This window comes from Homalodisca vitripennis, chromosome 1 (genome assembly GCF_021130785.1).
Source record: "Homalodisca vitripennis isolate AUS2020 chromosome 1, UT_GWSS_2.1, whole genome shotgun sequence".
Classification (NCBI taxonomy): Eukaryota; Metazoa; Arthropoda; class Insecta; order Hemiptera; family Cicadellidae; genus Homalodisca; species Homalodisca vitripennis.
Window position 1 is genome coordinate 94,515,895 of NC_060207.1, and position 23,841 is coordinate 94,539,735.

At 35.8% G+C, this 23,841-nt stretch overlaps 2 protein-coding genes across 2 annotated transcripts; one reads left to right on the forward strand and one right to left on the reverse strand.

Moving 5' to 3' along the window:
- Positions 1-6,230: 6,230 nt before the first annotated feature.
- Positions 6,231-15,692, reverse strand: LOC124366861 (zinc finger protein 708-like). Its single transcript, XM_046823463.1, has 2 exons — positions 15,676-15,692; positions 6,231-8,485 (listed from the first exon to the last, which is right to left on the reverse strand). Exon 2 carries the CDS (start codon positions 8,483-8,485, stop codon positions 6,551-6,553), a length of 1,935 nt encoding a protein of 644 aa, XP_046679419.1. The 5' UTR covers positions 15,676-15,692; the 3' UTR covers positions 6,231-6,550.
- A 342-nt stretch (positions 15,693-16,034) lies between these two features.
- Positions 16,035-22,077, forward strand: LOC124371116 (oocyte zinc finger protein XlCOF22-like). The gene is made up of 2 exons (XM_046829460.1): positions 16,035-16,062; positions 21,628-22,077. Exon 2 carries the CDS (start codon positions 21,628-21,630, stop codon positions 22,075-22,077), a length of 450 nt encoding a protein of 149 aa, XP_046685416.1. The 5' UTR covers positions 16,035-16,062.
- Positions 22,078-23,841: the final 1,764 nt, after the last annotated feature.

Below are 23,841 nucleotides of genomic sequence, written 5' to 3' on the forward strand. Positions count from 1 at the left end.
AATAGTAAAGCTGTTTTATTACTTTAAAAATGAAAGTTTGAAGTTTTATGTTATCTTTTTAACAACTGCCATTCCTTTGTTTTTTGAGGAATTGGACAACAAAAATAAATCCTTTTTTAACTAAATATTTTAATGGTAATGAGATGAAAAGTGGTTGTTTTTCTCATACTAGAGGATAAAAATATCCATAAGCTTCACCCAGGCTCTCATAACCGCTCTGCTTAAAACTTATTTTTGCTTCGCAGTAATACAGTATTAGCAAAAATAAACAGTACAAAATGGTAATATTTTATTATGGTGAAAACAGTAACATTACATATAGATTTTACCAATAAATACAAGTCAAAGGAAGCAAAATCGGTTAAAGTTGGGTATTAACATGTTCAATATGACCCCTGTTCAGTTTGAAGCAACACTTGTACTGTTCTTGTAGGTTTTGCATAATTTTTATGAATAGGGGTTGTTCCATTCTCCGAATACACATGGTTATTTTTTCTTTGAGTTGAACGACGGTAAATGATGGGTCATTGAGAGAAAATGTTTTCTTTCAACATTCCCCAGACGTAGGCGTCCGGTGTTTTAAGATCGGGGGAGTGTGCTGGGTAAGGAAAGTTTGTTCTAAGGGAGATAAGACGGTTGCCAAAGGTTTGTTGGAGGAAAGCAATGTTGTTAACGGCAGTGTGACTGACTGAATTTAACGGCAGGTTTCGTGCACGACAAAATCTCCTAAGATCTCTCACAAAACTAGCAAGAATGGCCCTAAATCGATACTGATTTACAGTAAGAGTCTCTCCACTTCAAAAAAGTATGGTCCCACTATACCCCCCCCCCCCCAGACACAGCGCACCAAATGGTTACACACTTACTATGCTGTGGCCTCTCTACAACAATATCAGGACGTTCAAATTCAAGGAAACGTGTTGCCTGTTTGTTTATGAACCATTAAGGTGCACATGACATTCATCTGTAAACCAAACATCACTCAAAAACTCAGGTTCTTCATAGCATATTGCTAACATTGAAGCATAGCACTGAACTCTGGCTAGTTTGTTTCTACAGTTTAAAGGTTGTCCAGTTTGTATCCTGTAGGGAAAACCACCAATGTTTTTGAACATTCTTCGCATTGACGTATTGCTAATATTCAGTTTAAGAGAAGCTTGGATTAGGCTTCTTTTCAGTGACTGTAACACTTGCTGCAACACTCTTCCGTGGTTTTCATTTGTACAAACAGTAGTTGGGTGACCTGAAAAGCCCTTTCCCTATGTCAAAACACTACCTGTTCTTCGAAATTTTTCAACAACAGTAAGAATCATAGCATTACTAAAGACCTGGTTTTTGCAGAATTTTTCCTGAAAATGACTCATGTTGTTGTTGTGCAGTCTATGACAAGCTTGGCCCATCCCTATGAGCGAAAATGATGCTCCATGATAAAAATTTTCTGTAACGTTGTTAGCACCATGATAGCAAAAACTAACCTAAAATAAGAAAGAAGTAATGAACATGAAACCGTGGCAACAATCGACAATTGAATCAGCTGATCGAGAAGGCAACTAGAGCTGATTCAGTTTCAGTACCGTTTATTATGGCTAATACTATATTTCAGAGAACTCTGTCTGCAGAGTTACCAATGTTTATCCACAGCTTTGAATGAAAATTGATCTGGATATTGAAATGCGACGCACACACACGGCAGTACTGTACGGAACAGAGCGCTGTGACTCACTGAGTGACCTGATCGTATTCAATGCCTAATATGGGAAGGAGTAGGCTCGCCCCTCCCCTCCAATAACCGGTTCGAGCCGGTTGGTTACGCCGCAGCCGCCTACTAGTCGGCGGTTGGATACTTTTTTTGACAGACCTCGTATCTATTGCATGGATTACTGCTTTCTCGATTATCACGAGCTCGCATGCGCATCTATTATGTATCTCGTTATTAAGACTCTGTGAAGAGGAGGAATTGGCACAGCATATTTCGCTAAACTGTCCTGCCATATCTAAAATTCGGAAAAGATTCCTAGGGACATATCTCCTCAGCCCCAAAGACATCAGAGAACAGGAGCATTCAAATCGGATCAGCTTCTGTAAGTCACAGATTCTGAGGATATAAATTTAAGTTATGGAGGCGCAAAGGTCCTTTTAGGACTAAGTGTGGGAACAATCATCTCTTGTCTTGGGAAAAAAATGTTACTGTGTCTTTGTTAAAACTTCCTTCAGCTATCTTGAAACCTCACATGATGTCAAAAATCATGTCAGAACAACCATTGTTGTGAATGGCTTTAGAAAATGACCCTAGACCCTCGATTAGCAGACTTACTAGAGACTAGAATGGTACAATCAGAATGAATGGGAGAGTGACTGCAAACAATATGTGTATGAAAGAATCTTTTATGGTGGAATGAATGGAAAATGTTAGCTTTCTACGTTTGACGAATCCTATACATTTCTTGTAAAAATGTTTTATAGATAAACGATTTATTATTATTATAAATGATTTATTATTTAAATTGAATCTATTATTCGTTTTGCTATAAAATTTCTTACTAACTTATATACAAACTTTTTTTAATTTTAAAAGATCACCATTTTTAATTTCTCAAGTATGTGAATGTTAATTTTAAATCCAGCTCACCTTCCGCTTAGTGCAGCATCTGAACTTTGACGCTGTTACAGGTTTGAGTTATGGAATCTGGAGTCATGTACATCTGAAGAGATAAAAACAATCAAGTCCGTGATGAAGCAGCTCAAAATACTCTTATTTCCGTTTTAGACATCAGAGACACTTAGACTACAAAATCTAGTGTAATCTAGGTTTTTTCTCATTGTCTCAGAGGTGCACAATTGTTCAAGGACATACAAAAAGTTTAGGTATAGTAGATTTTTTAACGCCAAAAAAAGTTTTAGAACGTTCAATAGTACTTTAGATAATTCTATACATAGCGAATTCCGGGTGCTATTATAGTGATGGTAATTATTGAGGGTAATGATAGCCAGAAGGAATGTAAGCCAGGGAAGTGCACAAGCCCCTATGAAAGTACCACATAAATCTTCAATGTAGGTATTTCACCTTAACGATAAAAAACCTTGTTTCATTTCAACTGGAACAAGGAAGTTAAAATGAAAAAAAAAAATCAACTTCACCTATACACCAATCGTACTGAAGAGGTTGACCCAGAAATAAAGTAAAAATATGAAAAACAAGTTTTGTCACCAAAAATAACCAAACTAATATTGAAGGAAAAACCTTCAACTTCACAAACTGGTTTTGAATCAACAGTCCCCCTACCAACTCTAGAGGTTGAATTGAAGGGAGTTGGATATTTAATTGTTCATTGTGGGGAAAGCAAGTCCTAAAACTGCCAGGGGCAACAAGTAAAGAATATTTGGAAGAAGGGAATATCACAGAAATATCTACAAAAAAACTAAACAACTCCTCAAAAAAGAGTGATTATTATCTCCCTATCTGTATGAAAGTAATCAATGACTGGAGTAAACACCTCAAAATTTGATTAAAACAAAGGATCTAAATACAACACCAAAGACTGGCCTCTTGCAAAGAACACTATCATAAACATAAAGGTTGTCTTGCAGGCCAATTCCATATAACAAGATTGTGTGTTCTGTTCAACACTCTCATTTGGAAAGTCCTCAATTCAAGTTCAATCACCACATCAAGAAAGTTAATATTTTCCCAAGATGTTTGCAAAATAAATCAAGAAATGAGAAGTATGCAAGGTTTCAAAATTTAATTTAATGCTAGTTCAAATTATGATAATGCCCATGAAGTGTAGCCGTCAAAGAGGTTGAATGAAATGTTTCTGGAGAAAATCTTTCAGTAATCTACCCATAAAGAAGCTTTGGGAGTGCCAAACGATGACCTAACAGCCTAAGATACAACACTTTGTATCAGTACCATCGACCTTGTACTGTATTGACTTTCCCCCTATCCTCTTTGATAAGACCCTCACCCATGTGAATAGACGGAATAAGGCTTTAAAGGGGATCGGCCTTTCCTTTTTGTAAGAAAAAGAAAAAAGGAGTAGTATATGAAGGGACCATTTAGGGAAGCATGTCTTGATTTGAGTATAATTTTGTTGCCGGCACTTTGGAAGTGACTTTTTAAATAATGAGTTGGAAAAGTGAAATATGAAGGATTATGTGGGTTTATCAGAAAGATCTTGATCAAGAAAGTTTTACAAAAGCAGCCAGACAAAGAACATAAGAGGTGTTGATGAAAAGGAAGGTGACATTGGTAGTAACCAAAAAGATATTAGGGAGAGTAGATTGAAACAATTTTGAGAAACTCTGAAGACATAGTTTGTGTGTTGGAGTGAGAACAATGTTACCATACAAAGAATGAAACTAAACACAAAATATGTTTGGTTAACTACAAGCTATTACAATTAATTGCAACGATAGGTGTGCAGCAAGTGTTCCTTTTCAATTTCATGTTATTTATTAACTGACTTATTTAGAAACACCCTTCCACCACCAATCCTCCTCTCTCTTATTTCAATTTTAAATTTCTTAACTTAATTACCTCTAGTAATTTAGTTATAGTTGTGAAAAAGTACATTGCTGTCCCAAATTATTAAGTAACTAATATTCTTTTTTTAACAATATTAAATACAATCTTTATTAAACATCATATGCCATAATTTTATTGAATCTTTGTGTACAACTAATTGCAAAGGTAGGAGTATGCACACTATGTGTTGTGTAACATACTGCTAACATTCAATGCAAAATTTCGAGTCTATAACTTATTTCATTAATGACAGGCAATCATATGGAACATCTCCAGCAAATAATAGAGAAATTGTGTCAGTCTACTAAGTTATACACTTAAAACAGCACTCAGCCAAATTCCATGGTTGGACATCCACCATGATAGAACTCATTCTTTATTTCTATGTAGAAATGAGGTTATATGCAAACTTAATTTGAGGTTATATGAAAGTCTACAGTATTGGTATCTTTCTCGAAATATCTTGCCACATGTTTCATTCATATTTTTTTCATTAAATTGGGTTACATATAGATGTTTACATAATAAATCTACACACCAAGTCACCATAAATTGGTGTATGTGTTTAGCTACATGTATCAATATATCACAAGTTAATATATTTTATGAATGTACTAAGTTTGTTTACAAATTTATTCATTCTGCTAAATTTTAGTTGCCATCATCATTACCCATTAAGACCAATGTAAATATATTGCTACTGCTCAGACAGAACTTGGTTTTCCTTATGTAGTAATGAAGCTTCATGCACAATTTCAAGTCTATAGATCAATTCATTTATAAGATATTGTGAGGGCAGACAGACAAAAATTTAATTTTTCCAGGCCCTTGAGTGATATTATGGCTTTGCTAACGCTCAGTCTATTAATTAAATATATCTGAATTTATTTAAATTTAAAAATATAAATTTCAACTTTATAGCACAATTAATTTTTAAGTTATCACCCTGAGTTATAGGCTTTGCAAAGGTTTGATCAATTCCCACGGAGGAACATGGACTATAATAGAATTCTACCTTGTGTACACACAAATAGACCAATAAAACTGAGTATTCAAGGACCTGACAAAACATAACGAAAGTCTTGCTGACCAATCAAATAAAGTGCTTTCATTCCATGTGTTTACTATATCTACGTTAAAATGTCAAATGACTGTGTTCAATTGGTTTAAAGATTTGTTTTTTTTTTTATTGTTGCAATTTTCTTGTTGCCATCATGGTTATATATAAGACCAATGTAAAAATGTTCACTAATGCTCACCAAATACCATGGAGTGACATGCACTATCATCGAATTTGATGTTACCTATATAGAAATGAAGCTTCCTGAAAAAATTCACAATAGACCAGTTTGTTTTTTTAAATATTGTGCGGACAGTCAGATCAGACACATAGAAATAAACTTTTTCCAGCCCCTCAAGTAACAGATTTCCTTAACCCTCAGCTGACTCTTGTTTATCCATTAAAGGGCAAGATGTACGGTCATAATGTAAAGAAGTGATTAGTAAAAGACTAGGATTATGAATGGAAACCGTTAAAATAAACAGTGAACGGTTATAGATTGAAAAAGAGTTTCCATCTATAAACATTCCATCATAGCCAAATTAGACATGGAATCGGATTAAGAGGGGTCAGACCAGAGAGTGTTTACTATAATTAAATCATTCATAATGAAAAAAGACTTTTTGGTAATTAAATCATTCATAATGAAAAAAGAGTTTTTGGTATTTACCAAACACTTTATGCTTCACAATTTAGCTTTAAAAAATAATATAAGTGCTTTGTATTATGGTATACACTAACAGGTATATTAAAGTTTAATATTTTTATACTAATGTTTCAACTGTGTATAATAGTTTTAGAGTGCAGCTTTAACTTAATAAAGAATCACTAAGATTAAAACTAAATAACTACATGCTACCTAGTCCAGCCAATATCACAGAAAGCTTAAGGGAGGTCTATAACACTAGTGTACTCGGGGAGGTTATGATTCATGAGTCACACTGTGCTTCTTGAGGTACTCCATGTTAAGGAAACTCTTCCCACAAATGTGGCAAGCTACAGTGTTTCCTTTGGCATGGATTGACTGATGCCGTCTTAACGAAGCGTTCTTCAAAAATGCCTTGTTGCAAGTCACACATACAAAAGGCTTCACACCAGAATGAATCGGAATATGATTTTTTTAAATGAGACGAACTTTTGAAACACTTGAAACATTCAGGACATTCGTAGGGTCGAGCTTCCGTATGGGTGAGAAGATGCCGCTGGAGAAACAGTTCTTGGGAGAATGATTTGTCACAAATCTCGCACTGGAATGAATGTTCTCGATCATGATTCAGTGAATGTTCCTGCAAATGAATCGCGTGGGCAAACCGAAGGCCACAGATCGCACAGGTATATTGTTTGATGCCATCCACTTTACCCAAAAAATCCTTGGACGTCTCGTTGTGATTGTTCCTCATGTGGGCTTCAAAATCTCCTGAAGAACTATACGTTATATTGCAAACATGACAATGGTACGGAAGTGTTAACATTGATCTGTTTAAATGGGTTAAATGTTTGGAATGTGTTAAGGTATGTTTCTTCAAATTTGAAGAGTCAGCAAACGCTAGACCACAAATATGACAAGCGAATGGTCGAGCACCAGTGTGGGTTAAAACATGTCTTTTAACATCGGAAGGCCTAGTGAAAGCTTTTTTACAAATACTACAAGGATAAGGGCGACGCCCAGTATGTGTTATCATATGATTTCTAAGATTACTGGAATTTGAAAAGTTCATTCCACACTGAGGGCATGTAAATGGTCGTTCACCTGAATGGACAATAGCATGCCTCTGCAGTTCTGATGGTTTGCTGAAGGCTTTTTTGCACTGAGAGCAAGGATAAGGCAAGCTTCCGGAGTGTCTTAGTTGGTGAATCTTCAAATTATAACTGGTGGTGAATGCCATCGGACACAAATTGCATGCATAAGGTCTTGCCCCACTGTGAAGACAGGCGTGTCGTTCCAAATCAGCTGACCTGCGAAATGACATATCACACACCGTACATGGATGAGGTTTAACATCAGAGTGTGTCATGAGGTGCATTCTCAGATTGCTCTGGTTAGTGAAACTCATTTCACATTCCGAACATGTAAACGGCCGCTCCCCCGTATGTATAACAGAGTGCCTGTTCAGATCAGAGGGTCGGCTAAAATTTTTACCACAAGTTCCACAAATGTTTTGTGAGGCATCTGTGTGTTTTAGACAGTGTGCTTTCAAATCAAATTTACTTTCCAGAGTCAACCCACAAGTCTCGCATGTGAATGTTTCTTTTTCTGGTTGTTCGCCAACTAACTCTGATCGAGAGGGGTGACTGTCAAAGTCTTTATTATAATCTGAACAATTACCAGAAAAATCATCATGTGTTTTAGAGTGTTCCTTGACTTCATCAGCAGTATTAAAAGTGATGTTACATTCTAAACATGAATACCTTCCAGCATGAATCAGTTCATGTCGCCTCAAGTCAGAAGGTTTAACAAATCCCTTTCCACAAGAATTACAAAATGATTTTGATCTTGTGTCTCCTGTATGGGAAAATGAGTGAATTTTTAGATTGTGTGTGTTGGCAAAGTTTTTACCGCAAAATTCACAGCTGATCTGCCCCCGATGTACAGACCGCCTGTGGCTCAAGAGCTCAGAAGTGTTGCGGAAACTCATCTTGCAGACAGAACAGAGAACTCCGATGTCATTGGCAGTGCTACGCTCGTCATCATCAGAGTAAACAGCCTCTGCTACAGGCTCCTCTGTCTTCTCCTGCACATTGTTATAGGTCTGGATGGTACAGGGGCTCTGGTAGCCAGGGTTGGTGCCAAACCCCTCAGCAAGAAGGTTGAACTGGGAGCTGCTCGGATGACAGGAAGACTGCATGATGTGACTGAGAGCCTCCAAACTGACACCTCTCAGTGCTTCCTCCTGGTTCATCTGAAACAAAATCTGTTATTATTAGACAGTCAATGTTACATTATTCTGTAATGTCTATCAAATTTCTCTTCTGTCTCCACAATATCTCGAGAACAAAATAACCTACAGACTTGAAATTTTGCTTAAGCTTTATTTCTTTATAAGCACATCAAGTTCGTTGATGGTGTATGTCACTCCAGGGGATTTGACTTAGCATTAACAAACATTTTTACATTGGTCTTATGGGTAATAACGATGGCAAAGACAACACACAGAATAAACAGATTTGTAAATAAACTGAGTTTTATATATATATATATATATATATATATATATATATATATATATACAGGGTGTATATTATGTCTGGAAAACACCCAAATATATCCTTTAATAATTTAAATATAAATTTGAAACCTCTTACAATCGTGATAGAGATTGGGCATCTACTTTTTGGAACAATGTTTTGTTATGTCATACCAACGGGGGACGTCCTGCCGAGGGTATCGTGAATATTCTTAATGGAAGCCTATACCTTGTGATACATAATTTTAAAGGTAATAGCTTACTGAATTGAATGCCACAAACCGCATCTCAAGGGAATTATTCTATCAGAAAATAGAGCATTTTTAGTATTGAAAATTTACTGATGTTCAACAATGTAATTTTAACATGGTTCTTGCCACAAAATGTGTTACACTAATTTTTTAGCATTTTTTTAAATGTTCAATTAAATAAAACAAAAATTTCATTTTAAGCTGGTTCTATTAGCACAAATTTGCCAGTTTTTATTACAGTACAATTATGGAAATACTTATGTTATTGATTTCTTATTACAAATAAAAAATAATGTATGCTGTTAGAAAAGTCTTACAACAAACGTTTTACCTGCATTTGGTGTCAAAGCAATTGTTCGAACTGTGTTCCTTCTACGGTTTTGACAATGAGCCAATCTTGTGTAAAATGATTCGACAGAGTTGCCTAACATTTATTCAGTTATCAAAGCAATCTCCTCTATAATCCTGTTTCTTAGGTCTTCCAAATTATGACGCTTTCTTCTATAAACATTGGATTTTAAATGACCCCATAGGAAATAATCGATTGGTGACAAATCCGGAGATCTTGGAGGCCATTCGATTTCTCCTCTTCGGCCAATCCATTTATGAGGAAACCTTAAATCCAAATACTCTCTTACCTGTCTCCCATAATGGGGTGGAGCACCATCCTGCTGAAACCATACATTATCAAAGTATTCTCCTGATGCAATTTGAATAGCTGGGATTATTTCATTTTGGAGCATATTGTAGTAAAGTTCGGCATTTAAATTTCCATTGATGAAAAAGGGTCCAACAATTTTGTTACCTAAAATTCCACACCATACGTTCAGTTTTTGTGGTTGCTGTGAATGTGACTCAGTAATCCCAATGTGGGTTTTCACTAGCCCAGTAACGGCAATTGTGCCTGTTAACATTGCCATTTAGGAAAAAAGTTGCCTCATCAGAAAATAGTATGTTGGTCAGAAAATCTCTATTGTCATCACATTTGCGCATCACAAGTTCACAAAACTCAACTCTTCTGTCGTAATCATCCTCACTTAACTGTTGGACTAAATGAACTTTAAATGGTTTGTATTTATTAATTTTCAAAATCTTACTCACAGACATAGGGTGCATATCATGTTGCTGTGCAGCTTTTCGGAGCGATGTATGTGGGTCTTCAATAAATGTTTGCAAAACATCTAGTGCATGTTCTTCATCTGTTGCAGATTGTATCCTACCCGACTTTGGCCCGATTACGTACACTCCCTGTCATTTCAAAACGCTCAATAGTTTTTTGATATTGTTGAAACACTTATGGGATTCCTTTCTGGGAAAGTGTCATTAAACAAATTACAAACTTCCCGATAAGATCTTTGACGATCGCCATATCCTCGCATCATCAACAGAGTAATTCGTTCTCTTTCAGACAATTCCATTAAAATGCCAAATAAAAACTGAACTACTGTAATTAGATAACTTGTTGACAGCAATGCTTCAGAGACACTGATTAACTCGACAGGAATGATATGACCTTTGTCCATTTGTAATTCCCAAGCTTAGACCTGTCTAGTGAAAGCTCCATGCTCAACAAACTGAAACCTGTAGACCAGATGATTAATAACACAATAATGTTTCTCATAGGCTAGTGACCTTTGTCTCTTTAAACCTTCCTGCTGACTGGAAAACACCAAGTACAGATTCATAAGTAATCAGAGAAATGTGACTCATAAGTTTTATTCATTGTAATAAAAACTGGTAAATTTGTACTAATGAAACCAGCTTTAAAAATAAATTGTTTATTTTATTTTAATTGGACATTTAAAAAATGCTAAAAAATTAGTGTAACACATTTTGTGGCAAGAACCATGTTAAAATTACATTGCTGAACATCAGTAAATTTTCAATACTAAAAATGCTCTATTTTCTGATAGAATAATTCCTTTGAGATGCGGTTTGTGGCATTCAATTCAGTAAGCTATTACCTTTAAAATTATGTATCACAAGGTATAGGCTTCCATTAAGAATATTCACGATACCCTCGGCAGGACGTCCCCCGTTGGTGTGACATAACAAAACATTGTTCCAAAAAGTAGATGCCCAATCTCTATCACGATTGTAAGAGGTTTCAAATTTATATTTAAATTATTAAAGGATATATTTGGGTGTTTCCAGACATAATATACACCCTGTATATATACAATAAACATTGAATCATATATACATACACACACACACATATATATATATATATATATATATATATATATATATATATGTATATATGATATTTTCAAATGTAACATATTAACACATTTAATAAGGTTACTTTGTTAGATTGGTTGGTTAGGTTTTAATTACGCTATGTTAGGCCCTTAGATACTCCATTAAGTACGGGTTTATTCATACTATCACCGTCCAGCTACTGTGTCAAAGTGGACTGAATGTGTCTCACATACTAACTGGTAACCAATGAACTGAAATTTAAAAATTCTTTATTTATACAGGAAGATAAAATATGTAAGAGTTAGGGCCGCATGACCCTTTCTTACACTTAACCTGCAACGACAATGTAAAATTAAAATAAATAAAATATAACCTTAAGAATAAAAATTTAAAAATACAATTCAATTTAAACAAAGTGGCAAAAATTATATAATATTTTAACAATTATTAAACTAACTACTTCTGTAAATCTTAAAAACATATTCAATTAAAATTATACTTTTAATGTACACATAAAACTAAAGTAGTTATTATAACTAATTATTGCTAATAGGTCCTAACTTAAATTTCCACACAAAATTCATCCCTCTGCCAGTGTTACACCCACAGTAACATAAGCCGAACCTGCTTCGGCTAACCACCTAAAGGTACATATATTTCAGTTTCACCACAAACCAGGAATGGCTATCGATGGAAGTAATTGTTTGGGAAAGAACATTCCACAATCTACAAGCCATTATATGGAATGACTTATCAAACACTGCTGTCCTGTACTGAGGCATTCTCAAAAATGTACGAAATAGAGCGAGTGCTTCTTACACCTAAAAGAGATGACATAACAAAAAATCTCTATTTATAAGAAAGTTAATAAGGGGCGTCGGGGTGGGACTTTTAATATAATTATAACATATAAATATACAAGACAGAGTTTGATGATGGTGCATATCACTTCATGGGATTCGGCCAAGCATTAGCAAAGTAACTCAGGGCTCTGACAAAAATTTTCCTCTGTCTGTCTTTTTGCTGGATATCTCATGAACAAATTTAGCTATGGACTTAAAACTTTGCATTTAACCTCATGCAACGTCATGTTTGATAAAGGACATATCCCTCTATGAGATTTTGCTGAGGGCTTGTGTTTGCCAGATATCGGCAAGATATCTCAAGTAAGATATCAATCCTTTGTTATTGACAATGGAAGGTTTTGTAAGGATAATAGGATTTCGCACATTTGCCATCGTTATATTTTTCAAACACAAACTTATTGAAGCTTCATACATAAAATTAGCAGACCAACCACTAAGTCAACCTTTGGTTCATGTTCAGCTACTTCAGCTACCAATATTACAAAAGAATTAACTAGGAAAACCTAAAAAGATTTTAACAACCAAACAAACCTCAACCCATAAAATTTGTACACACACCATTGAGGCCAAGGACCAAAACAGAAAGCTGCAAGCGGATGCCTTTTACCCCTTCCCGTCCCAACCATCGCATTCCTATTCTCTTTTTTTCAAATGCCATGCCACTATATCACAGGAAATGCAGACATAGGATTCCTTCATCTTTGTTAGTTTGGGTATGACATGTTTGTCCTCTTCTTTCAATGACATAACTACCTACATGCGGTTCGTTAGGCTAGGGTGTGATTTGCTTGTTCTCTTGGTTACTGTACAGTGACATTGCTTGGGTTCGTTCTGTCTAGTTTGGACTTCATGCAGTTCATCAGGAATAACTTAATTATTTTAACTTTGAGTGGTAATGCACTGTCAAATTTTTTAGTATTTTAATGCCTTTGGGGGTTTTCACCTCAAGAAGAGGGTAGATTTCAATCCTCGAAATATAGTCTTGTTCTTTTTTGTAACATATAATGATGGCAATGTCCAATATCCTATTATCCTTTCAAAGATTTTATATATATATTTAGAATTTTGCAAGGAACTTTGTCCATCAATGGATTTGGCCTGAGCGTCATTTAAGCATATTATAGTAGACTGGCAAGTACTCTTCTGATTGTCTTGGGGCAGCAAATAATTCTTTTTGCCTGTCTGTCTATCTTGTCAGTCCGCAGGATATATTGAGAATTAAATGCGCTTTAGTTAATTTTTTAGGCAAATTCAGCAAAATCTGTAACGCAACATAGGGTCTGGTATAGTATTATCTTGTCATATATTTGATAGAAGATGATGAAGTTTTGATTTGCAGTGAGTCTATAGGGAGCCTTTCAGTACTGGATGGATTATATTGCCCTAAACAAAAATGGAGTATTGTCATTTTTGAAGGAAATAGGATTCTTCTGGACCTTTACCATCGTTTAGTGATACAAGAAATAAAGTAACACTACGTTTCGAGATCTGCAATCTAATCTCTTCCTTAGGTGAATAACTTACCTAACTCATAATTACAATATAGGTTAAAATAAACAAACCAAAACAGAGTGTTGTGACATGCATATTTCAGGATCACGATAACCAAGTAATGTGTAAATTAAAAGCACACTAACTTAAAAGATGATATTTAATAAAAACAAGACACTAATTATTAAAACTGAAACTAAAGAATACAGGTCACAATAGCTCTGTACTCACTGATCAACCACAATGAACTGACCAGAGGCCAATAGTAAATGGCGATTGTTACGGCAAAAACAAGATGATAGCAAAAAGGAGGAAGCGGGAGTGGGCCTTTTTTATTACTGGTTCAGTATAGATGAACTTCTCAAAAACATACTGAGACTGGGAGTGGAGACGCTGTCTTGCAGTAGAAACAACTCCATACATCAGTATGCCTCTTCTTTTGTTTATACGGATTGCCACAAACATTGCAAGGTAATAAACAACTGAATTAATCGTGGTTCCCAGCTGCATGAACTCCACAAGAAAAAAAACTTTTTGGCCACAAAAGGTTGTAGCTATAACCTTTTGGTTGTTGAAAGTTTGATTGATTTTTTTTTATTTGTTTGATGAATTTGTATGCTATTGTTGGGACTGTTGTTTTGTTTCAGGTGTGTTATGAAGAATCCTGTCTCATCTCTGATTACAATGGATTTACAAAATATCTTCTCCTTCAGCGTGATAACTTTCAAGGAATGTCAAAGCTGGTCATTCAGCGACATTTATGGATTTCAGTCAACATCTAGCACTAGTAAGCACAAATCTTTTTGTAGTGTAAGGTTTCAATAGTAAAGAGACAAATGATCTTGACACTTCTGGAAATTCCAAGACAAAGCACTTATTGATTTGTTCTTGAACTCCTTCAACATGCACGTAAGTTCGGTTATCGTTAAATTTTCGACACCATTCAAGCACAATACCATCACTCCTATTTTTTTTTTTCATATAAGCAGCACATTCTCCAATGGATTTCTGCTGCACTATTACTGTACCCTCTGCTTAGAAGAAACAAATAACACTCCATTTTAGCAATAACAATTCACATTTAGCAGGAGGAGAACCAATAGAGAAGGTAATGTTTATGTGACTGCAAGCTCAGTACAAACTAGCTACTTGAACTCGATAGTGACCGATGTTGAAGTGGGGGAAGATACACAATCAACTACTGCACGCTCTACTGACCTGCCACTTGTCTGGATCTCTTAACACAAGATCGGAGATTGAAAAAAAAAAACGGCCCTTGTACCTAATAATATTTACATGAGTTAAAAGTCATAATCATTTTAGTTGTCTTCATGACATAGATACTCTTACACTGAATGGTCTCTGTGATAGCCAGTTGTCAAGCTTACTCTGGAGCATCTTCCCTTGAAGGTTTCTTATTTCAGCTGGTAAATGGTTTGACATTTTTGGGCCGGATTCAGGGTGGCTTTTTTCATATAACGAAAGGTGGTGTGCAGGAAGGGGGTGTACTGGTATCTATGGCAGGTGCTATAGTCATGCAGATCTTGGTGGCAGGCAATTCTTTATAATCAGCATTCAGGATAACTTCTCGGATTTATAGTGATACTATTAACCAGCTTTTTAAGGTTTCCATGCAGTTGTCTCTAAGACCAACATTTCCAAGCGTTCTGTTACTGACAGAGGTGCTTCCAATTCCATGATTCTTAGTTAGTAGTTCCTTTACAGTATATTGCTTTAATAGCCCAGCCAAATAAATCTTAATAGAGCATAATATTTATTAAAAAAATGGTTTTGCTGTTTACTACTTCTATTTTTTTTTTGACATGACCTACAACAGTATACAATGTTATGTGTTCTAAACCGGACCGATAAGATTTGAATTGGACCTAGAACATACCACGGTCTTGTGATACAAGCCTGGCAAAATATCCACAGCTATCAAAGACTAGCTGGATTCTTATTATTCTACAAGAAAGTGGAAATGTAGATTCAAGAAATAGGCAAAGACCAATCAATCACATTGCTAAATAACAACATAATTTAATGAGAGCATGAAATAGTGCATTACTTGTGGATACAATGTGGGTCTTACCTGAAGACCAGAACCTAGCAGATTACGTAGTAGGCTGCTCTGAGGACACTACCCTGCAACAACAACATTTCAGAGGTATTTTGGTAATTAATTAAAATATAAAATAACTTACTAGACTACTCAAAGTAATACTGATCCTGATAATATCGTAAATGCGAAAATGAGTTTGTTCTTTCACGTGTAAACTATTCAATCAATAGTATTGAAAGGTTACATGGACACTCCTTAGGGTCCCTTGGCAATACAGGCATATTCTTATTTCAAAAATATCTCCAGGCCCCCTCCCCCGGGTCTCTAGATGCATAAATTCCCATAAGAAATGCATTGGTACAATCACATGCTATTAATTAATTGCCTACTACGTATCTGCTAGGTTCTGGTCTTCAGGTAAGACCACATTGTACCACAAGTAATGCACTATTTCATGCTCTCATTAAATATGTTGTTATTTAGCAATGTGATTGATTGGTCTTTGCCTATTTCTTGAATCTTACATTTCCACTTTCTTGTAGAATAATAAGAATCAGCTAGTCTTTGATAGCTGTGGATATTTTGCCAGCTTGTATCAAAAGACCGTGGTATGTTCTAGGCCCAATTCAAATCTTATCGGTCCGGTTTAGAACACATCACAATTGTATACTGTTGTAGGTCATGTCAAAAAAAAAAAATAGAAGTAGTAAACAGCAAAACCATTTTTTTAATAAATATTATGCTCTATTAATGATTTATTTGGCTGGGCTATTAAGCAATATACTGTAAAGGAACTACTAACTAAGAATCATGGAATTGGAAGCACCTCTGTCAGTAACAGAACGCTTGGAAATGTTGGTCTTAGAGACAACTGCATGGAAACCTTAAAAAGCTGGTTAATAGTATCACTCACTATAAATCCGAGAGAAGTTATCCTGAATGCTTGATTATAAAGAATTGCCCGCCACCAAGATCTGCATGACTATAGCACCTGCCATAGATACCAGTACATCCTTCCTGCACACCACCTTTCGTTTATATGAAAAAAGCCACCCTGAATCGGCCCAAAAATGTCAAACCATTTACCAGCTGAAATAAGAAACCTTCAAGGGAAGATGCTCCAGAGTAAGCTTGACAACTGGCTATCACAGAGACCATTCAGTGTAAGAGTATCTATGTCATGAAGACAACTAAAATGATTATGACTTTAACTCATGTAAATATTATTAGTACAAGGGCCGTTTTTTTTTTTCAATCTCCGATCTTATGTTAAGAGATCCAGACAAGTGGCAGGTCAGGTAGAGCGTGCAGTAGTTGATTGGTGTATCTTCCCCCACTTCAACATCGGTCACTATCGAGTTCAAGTAGCTAGTTTGTACTGAGCTGCAGTCACATAAACATTGCCTTCTCTATTGTTCTCCTCATGCTAAATGTGAATTGAGGAGTGTTATTTGTTTCTTCTAAGCAGACGGTACAGTAATTAGTGCAAGCAGAAATCCATTGGAGAATGTGCTGCTTATATGAAAAAAAAATTAGGAGTGATGGTATTGTGCTTGAATGGTGTCGAAAATTTAACGATAACCGAACTTACGTGCATGTTGAAGGAGTTCAAGAACAAATCAATAAGTGGCTTTTGTCTTTGGGAATTTCCCAAGAAGTGTCAAGATCATTTGTCTCTTTACTATTGAAACCTTACACTACAAAAAGATTTGTGCTTACTAGGTTGCTAGATGTTGACTGAAATCCACAAATGTCGCTGAATGACCAGCTTTGACATTCCTTGAAAATTATCACGCTGAAGGAGAAGATATTTTGTAAATCCAATTGTAATCGGAGATGAGACAGGATTCTTCATAACATACCTGAAACAAAACAACAGTCCCAACAATAGCATACAAATTCATCAAACAAATAAAAAAAATCAAATCAAACTTTTCAACAACCAAAAGGTTATAGCTACAACCTTTTGGGGCCAAAAAGTTTTTTTTCTTGTGGAGTTCATGCAGCTGGGAACCACGATTAATTCAGTTGTTTATTACCTTACAATGTTTGTGGCAATCCGTATAACAAAAGAAGAGGCATACTGATGTATGGAGTTGTTCTACTGCAAGACAGCGTCTGCCCTCACAGTCTCATTATGTTTTTGAGAAGTTCATCTATACTGAACCAGTAATAAAAAAAGGCCCACTCCCGCTTCCTCCTTTTTGCTATCATCTTGTTTTTGCCGTAACAATCGCCATTTACTATTGGCCTCTGGTCAGTTCATTTGTGGTTGATCAGTGAGTAAAGAGCTATTGTGACCTGTATTCTTTAGTTCAGTTTTAATAATTAAGTGTCTTGTTTTTATTAAATTCATTCTTTTTAAGTTAGTGTGCTTTTAATTTACACATTACATGGTTATCGTGATCCTGACATATGCATGTCAACAACACTCTGTTTTGGTTTGTTTATTTTAACCTATATTGTAATTATGAGTTAGGTAAGTTATTCACCTAAGAGAAGAGATTAGATTGCCAGATTCTCGAAACGTAGTGTTACTTTATTTCTTGTATCACTAAACGATGGTTAAAGGTCCAGAAGAATCCTATTTCCTTCAAAAATGACAATACTCCATTTTTGTTTAGGGCAATATAATCCATCCAGTACTGAAAAGGCTCCTATAGACTCACTGCAAATCAAAACTTCATCATCTTCTGTCAAATATATGTACAAGATAATACTATACCAGACCCTATGTTGCGTTTACAGATTTTGCTGAATTGGCCTAAAAAATTAACTAAAGCGCATTTAATTCTCAAGATATCCTGCGGACTGACAAGATAGACAGACAGGCAAAAAGAATTATTTGCTGCCCCAAGACAATCAGAAGAGTACTTGCCAGTTTTACTATAATATGCTTAAATGACGCTCAGGCCAAATCCATTGATGGACAAAGTTCCTTGCAAAATTCTAATATATATATATAAAATCTTTGAAAGGATAATAGGATATTGGACATTGCCCATCATTATATGTTACAAAAAAGAACAAGACTAATATTTCGAGGATTGAAATCTACCCTCTTCTTGAGGTTGAAAACCCCCAAAGGCATTTAAAATACTAAAATATTTGACAGTGCATTACCACTCAAAGTTAAAATAATTAAGTTATTCCTGATGAACTGCATGAAGTCCAAACTAGACAGAATGAACCCAAGCAATGTCACTGTACAGTAACCAAGAGAACAAGCAAATCACACCCCAGCCTAACGAACCGCATGTAGTTATGTCATTGAAAGAAGAGGAACAAACATGTCACACCCGAACTAACAAAGATGAAGTAATGCCAAGGAATCCTATGTCTGCATTTTCTGTTGATATAGTGGGCATGGCATTTGAAAAAAAGAGAATAGGAATGCGATGGTCGGGGACGGGAAGGGGTAAAAGGCATCCGCTTGCAGCTTTTCTGTTTTTGGTCCTTGGCCTCAATGGTGTGTGTACAAATTTTATGGGTTTGGAGGTTTGTTTTGGTTGTTAAAATCTTTTTAGGTTTTCCTAGTTAATTCTTTTGTAATATTGGTAGCTGAAGTAGCTGAACATGAACACAAAGGTTGACTTAGTGGTTGGTCTGCTAATTTTATGTATGAAGCTTCAATAAGTTTCTGTTTGAAAAATATAACGATGGCAAATGTGCGAAATCCTATTATCCTTACAAACCTTCCATTGTCAATAACAAAGGATTGATATCTTACTTGAGATATCTTGCCGATATCTGGCAACACAAACCCTCAGCAAAATCTCATAGAGGGATATGTCCTTTATCAAAACATGACGTTGCATGAGGTTAAATGCAAAGTTTTAAGTCCATAGCTAAATTTGTTCATGAGATATCCAGCAAAAAGACAGACAGAGGAAAATTTTTGTCAGAGCCCTGAGTTACTTTGCTAATGCTTGGCCGAATCCCATGAAGTGATATGCACCATCATCAAACTCTGTCTTGTATATTTATATGTTACAATTATATTAAAAGTCCCACCCCGACGCCCCTTATTAACTTTCTTATAAATAGAGATTTTTTGTTATGTCATCTCTTTTAGGTGTAAGAAGCACTCGCTCTAGTTCGTACATTTTGAGAATGCCTCAGTACAGGACAGCAGTGTTTGATAAGTCATTCCATATAATGGCTTGTAGATTGTGGAATGTTCTTTCCCAAACAATTACTTTCCATCGATAGCCATTCCTGGTTTGTGGTGAAACTGAAATATATGTACCTTTAGGTGGTTAGCCGAAGCAGGTTCGGCTTATGTTACTGTGGGTGTAACACTGGCAGAGGGATGAATTTTGTGTGGAAATTTAAGTTAGGACCTATTAGCAATAATTAGTTATAATAACTACTTTAGTTTTATGTGTACATTAAAAGTATAATTTAATTGAATATGTTTTTAAGATTTACAGAAGTAGTTAGTTTAATAATTGTTAAAAATATTATATAATTTTTGCCACTTTGTTTAAATTGAATTGTTTTTTTAATTTTTATTCTTAAGGTTATATTTTATTTATTTTAATTTTACATTGTCGTTGCAGGTTAAGTGTAAGAAAGGGTCATGCGGCCCTAACTCTTACATATTTTATCTTCCTGTATAAATAAAGAATTTTTAAATTTCAGTTCATTGGTTACCAGTTTAGTATGTGAGACACATTCAGTCCACTTTGACACAGTAGCTGGACGGTGATAGTATGAATAAACCCGTACTTAATGGAGTATCTAAGGGCCTAACATAGCGTAATTAAAACCTAACCAACCAATCTAACAAAGTAAACCTTATTTAAATGTGTTAATATGTTACATTTGAAAATATCATATATACATATATACATATATATATATATATATACAGGGTGTTTGAAAAGTATGGGTACGGCTTAATATTTTAAAAACCATAGGAGATAACATCTACAAACTTTGCACAGTGTCATATGGCTATGTAAACTATTTTTCCTTCCTATTACCATGACATGCCAACCATGGGGGGACGGCCCACAGAGGAAAACATGGAAATCTTAAATTGAAGCATGGGTCGAGTGATACCTCATTTGAAAGAGCTCACTTAGTAGCTAAAAAAACTAAAAAAACATCGGTATTTATTGTGTTTTATTTATTCTGTTATAAATTTATGACATAATTTGCTAATTAAAAAAAGTCAGTGAAAAACACATTGGTTAGTAGAGTGAAACGCCGCCAACCGCATCAGAATACGACGATCCAGTCAGAAATGGCAGCGCATAATGTACTTCACAATGTGTACCTAAAACAACCCGCCATTTCTGATTGGATAAACCTTTTGCGGTTTGTGGCATTCAACTCTACTAAGTGAGCTCTTTCAAAATGAGGTATCACTCGACCCATGCTTCAATTTAAGATTTCCATGTTTTCCTCTGTGGGCCGTCCCCTCATGGTTGGCATGTCATGGTAATAGGAAGGAAAAATAGTTTACATAGCCATATGACACTGTGCAAAGTTTGTAGATGTTATCTCCTATGGTTTTTAAAATATTAAGCCGTACCCATACTTTTCAAACACCCTGTATATATATATATATATATATATATATATATATACACACACACATATATATATATGTGTGTGTGTGTATGTATATATGATTCAGTGTTTATTGTATATATATATATATATATATATATATATATATATATATAAAAAACTCAGTTTATTTACAAATCTGTTTATTCTGTGTGTTGTCTTTGCCATCGTTATTACCCATAAGACCAATGTAAAAATGTTTGTTAATGCTAAGTCAAATCCCCTGGAGTGACATACACCATCAACGAACTTGATGTGCTTATAAAGAAATAAAGCTTAAGCAAAATTTCAAGTCTGTAGGTTATTTTGTTCTCGAGATATTGTGGAGACAGAAGAGAAATTTGATAGACATTACAGAATAATGTAACATTGACTGTCTAATAATAACAGATTTTGTTTCAGATGAACCAGGAGGAAGCACTGAGAGGTGTCAGTTTGGAGGCTCTCAGTCACATCATGCAGTCTTCCTGTCATCCGAGCAGCTCCCAGTTCAACCTTCTTGCTGAGGGGTTTGGCACCAACCCTGGCTACCAGAGCCCCTGTACCATCCAGACCTATAACAATGTGCAGGAGAAGACAGAGGAGCCTGTAGCAGAGGCTGTTTACTCTGATGATGACGAGCGTAGCACTGCCAATGACATCGGAGTTCTCTGTTCTGTCTGCAAGATGAGTTTCCGCAACACTTCTGAGCTCTTGAGCCACAGGCGGTCTGTACATCGGGGGCAGATCAGCTGTGAATTTTGCGGTAAAAACTTTGCCAACACACACAATCTAAAAATTCACTCATTTTCCCATACAGGAGACACAAGATCAAAATCATTTTGTAATTCTTGTGGAAAGGGATTTGTTTAAAACCTTCTGACTTGAGGCGACATGAACTGATTCATGCTGGAAGGTATTCATGTTTAGAATGTAACATCACTTTTAATACTGCTGATGAAGTCAAGGAACACTCTAAAACACATGATGATTTTTCTGGTAATTGTTCAGATTATAATAAAGACTTTGACAGTCACCCCTCTCGATCAGAGTTAGTTGGCGAACAACCAGAAAAAGAAACATTCACATGCGAGACTTGTGGGTTGACTCTGGAAAGTAAATTTGATTTGAAAGCACACTGTCTAAAACACACAGATGCCTCACAAAACATTTGTGGAACTTGTGGTAAAAATTTTAGCCGACCCTCTGATCTGAAACAGGCACTCTGTTATACATACGGGGGGAGCGGCCGTTTACATGTTCGGAATGTGAAATGAGTTTCACTAACCAGAGCAATCTGAGAATGCACCTCATGACACACTCTGATGTTAAACCTCATCCATGTACGGTGTGTGGATATGTCATTTCGCAGGTCAGCTGATTTGGAACGACACGCCTGTCTTCACAGTGGGGCAAGACCTTATGCATGCAATTTGTGTCCGATGGCATTCACCACCAGTTATAATTTGAAGATTCACCAACTAAGACACTCCGGAAGCTTGCCTTATCCTTGCTCTCAGTGCAAAAAAAGCCTTCAGCAAACCATCAGAACTGCAGAGGCATGCTATTGTCCATTCAGGTGAACGGACCATTTACATGCCCTCAGTGTGGAATGAAACTTTTCAAATTCCAGTAATCTTAGAAATCATATGATAACACATACTGGGCGTCGCCCTTATCCTTGTAGTATTTGTAAAAAAGCTTTCACTAGGCCTTCCGATGTTAAAAGGACATGTTTTAACCCACACTGGTGCTCGACCATTCGCTTGTCATATTTGTGGTCTAGCGTTTGCTGACTCTTCAAATTTGAAGAAACATACCTTAACACATTCCAAACATTTAAAACCATTTAAACAGATCAATGTTAACAACTTCCGTACCATTGTCATGTTTGCAATATAACGTATAGTTCTTCAGGAGGATTTTGAAGCCCACATGAGGAACAATCACAACGAGAACGTCCAAGGATTTTTTTGGGTAAAGTGGATGGCATCAAACAATATACCTGTGCGATCTGTGGCCTTCGGTTTGCCCACGCGATTCATTTGCAGGAACATTCACTGAATCATGATCGAGAACATTCATTCCAGTGCGAGATTTGTGACAAATCATTCTCCCAAGAACTGTTTCTCCAGCGGCATCTTCTCACCCATACGGAAGCTCGACCCTACGAATGTCCTGAATGTTTCAAGTGTTTCAAAAGTTCGTCTCATTTAAAAAATCATATTCCGATTCATTCTGGTGTGAAGCCTTTTGTATGTGTGACTTGCAACAAGGCATTTTTGAAGAACGCTTCGTTAAGACGGGCACCAGTCAATCCATGCCAAAGGAAACACTGTAGCTTGCCACATTTGTGGGAAGAGTTTCCTTAACATGGAGTACCTCAAGAAGCACAGTGTGACTCATGAATCATAACCTCCCCGAGTACACTAGTGTTATAGACCTCCCTTAAGCTTTCTGTGATATTGGCTGGACTAGGTAGCATGTAGTTATTTAGTTTTAATCTTAGTGATTCTTTATTAAGTTAAAGCTGCACTCTAAAGCTATTATACACAGTTGAAACATTAGTATAAAAATATTAAACTTTAATATACCTGTTAGTGTATACCATAATACAAAGCACTTATATTATTTTTT